Consider the following 2,275-nt stretch of genomic DNA (forward strand, 5'->3'; position numbering starts at 1 on the left):
GGGGGGGGCCGGGGGGTGTGCAAGCGGCGTCCCCAGCCCGGCAGGAGGAGCAGGTGCATTGCACGCGTGCACTGCAAGCAGCTGCGCGCCGCACGGGGACATTGTGCACACACGCAGGCGCTGCGCGCTCCTGTGCATTGCACGCGGGCGTTGCACAAACACACGCACTGCACATGCCCGGGCGCTGCACGCAGACGTATGCACTGCACAGCCCTGCACAGCGCACACGCACGCTGCTCACGGGCACCGCACCCCCGTGCACCGCACAGGCACAGCCTGCAACACCCCCGTGCATCGCACAGGCACATCCCCATGCACTGCACGCCCCTGTGCCCTGCACATCCCTGCGCACCGCGCAGCCCCGTGCGCTGCACACTGCACACGCGCATCCCCGTGCATCGCCCGCTGCGGTGCATTGCACATCCCGGTGCGTTTCCCACCCCTCTGCACTGCATACGGACGCCCTGGTGCACCGCACCTCCCGGCGCACTGCCCATCCTTGTGCATCGCACGCCCCCCTTCGCCGCTCGCCCCCATTCACTGCGCGCCCCCATTCGTTGCACACGCACATCCCGGTGCCTTGCACATCCCCGTCCGCGGCGCATCCCGCACCCCCCCCCCCCGCGCACCGCACCCCCTCCCCGCTCTCACCTCCACCTCCTGCGCTCCCGGCCGAGGCGGCCCGGCGGCAGCGGTTATGCAGAGGGGGAGAGGCCGGAGGCTGGGGGTGAGCCGGGCGCCCCGCAGCCCCCCGCCGCCCCCCGGCCCCGCGCGGCTCACTCACGTCTCGGAAGCGGTTCCAGTGCCGGATGCGGCCGCCGTACTGCGCGATGGAGGACAGCCACTGCTCGTCCTCCAGGAAGTTCCCGGCCGGCCCGCTGCCCGTGCCGGTGCCGGTGGCGGTGGCGGTGGCGGTGGCGGTGCCGGTGGCGGTGCCGGGCAGCAGCAGCAGCAGCAGCGCCAGCAGCCCCCGCAGCGCGCCGCAGCCCCGCATCCTGCCGCAGCGCCGCCGGGAGCCGAGCGGGGCCGAGCGGGGCCGAGCGGAGCCGAAGGGAGGCGAGGGGCGGCGAGCGGAGCCGAGCGGAGCCGAGCGGGGCCGGGCGGGGCCGGGCGGGGGGCGAGGGGCGGCGCCTGCACCTGCGCGGCGGGAGGGGGCCGCGGCCTGGGGCCGGCCTCGGGCGCCCGACACCAAGCGGCAGCGCTCAGAAAACGGGCCCCGAACCCCAAGTTCCCAACACACCAGAGCCCCCAGACGCCAGACCCCGACACATCAAACCCAAACGCACCGGACCCCAACGCACCCGCCCTCAAGACCCCCAGACAGCAGACCCCCTCGCAGCAGACCTCAGCACACCAAAGCCAAACAGACCAAACCCAAACTCACCAGACCTCAATGCACCAGACCCCAGCACACCACACCCCAAGCCCACAGGACACCATACCCCAGGACACCTGCCTTCAGAACCCAAACCCCAGCCCTCAGACCCCAAGACACCAGACCCCAAGTCCCCAACACACCAGACCCCAAACCCCAGTTCCCAAAGATGCCAGACCCCAAGACACCAGACCTCAGGTCCCCAGCGCACCAAACCCAAACACGCCAGGCCCCAACCCCGCAGCCCTCAGACCCCGCGACGCGCCCTCGCGAGTACGCACAATAGCCCTGAGGCTCAGTCACGTCGTGACAGGAATGGTTTTAAAATGAAAGAGGATGGACTGAGCCGAGACATCGTGACAGGAACGGTCTCAAAGTAAAAGAGGGTAGATGGAGACTGGGCACGAGGAAGACATTCTTCACTCGGAGGGCGGTGAGGCCCTGGCACAGGCTGCCCGCAGAGGCCGTGGATGCCCCATCCCTGCAGGTGCTCAAGGCCAGGCTGGATGGGGCCCTGAGCAGCCTGACCTAGTGGTGGCATCCCTGCCCATGGCAGGGGGTTGGAAACGGATGATCTTTGAGATGCCACCCAACCCAAGCCATTCTGCGGTTCTGTGACACGACCCCCCCATGAGCACGCACAAGCAGCCCCTCTCCCTGACAAGCCATTCCAGCACCCTTGGAAGCGACGCCTGAGTTTTCCATCTATTCTTTTCGCCCTCCCGAGGGTGGCTGCTCCTCTTGCCGACCGCAGCAGCAGCTGGGGCTGGAAGCGTCGCTTTGTAGCAGTGAAACCACCGGCACGCTCCGAAGCGGTCACTGGAAGCGGTTCCCTTCCCGTTCACAGCTGCGTGCCGGAAGTTTGATTACAGAAGCTGTCAAGCAACCGGAGATGAACAC

The 2,275-nt window shown here is 68.6% G+C and overlaps 1 protein-coding gene across 1 annotated transcript; it reads right to left on the minus strand.

Moving 5' to 3' along the window:
- Positions 1-624: 624 nt before the first annotated feature.
- LOC118160193 (testican-2-like) lies at positions 625-1,107 on the minus strand (the record flags this gene model as incomplete). The annotated part of the gene is made up of 2 exons (XM_035314728.1): positions 785-1,107; positions 625-660 (listed from the first exon to the last, which is right to left on the minus strand). Coding segments are annotated over exons 1-2 (246 nt in total), but the record flags the coding sequence as incomplete, so codon positions are not given.
- Between the last annotated feature and the right edge of the window lie 1,168 nt (positions 1,108-2,275).

Source organism: Oxyura jamaicensis, unplaced genomic scaffold (assembly GCF_011077185.1).
Source record: "Oxyura jamaicensis isolate SHBP4307 breed ruddy duck unplaced genomic scaffold, BPBGC_Ojam_1.0 oxyUn_random_OJ106628, whole genome shotgun sequence".
NCBI lineage: Eukaryota > Metazoa > Chordata > Aves > Anseriformes > Anatidae > Oxyura > Oxyura jamaicensis.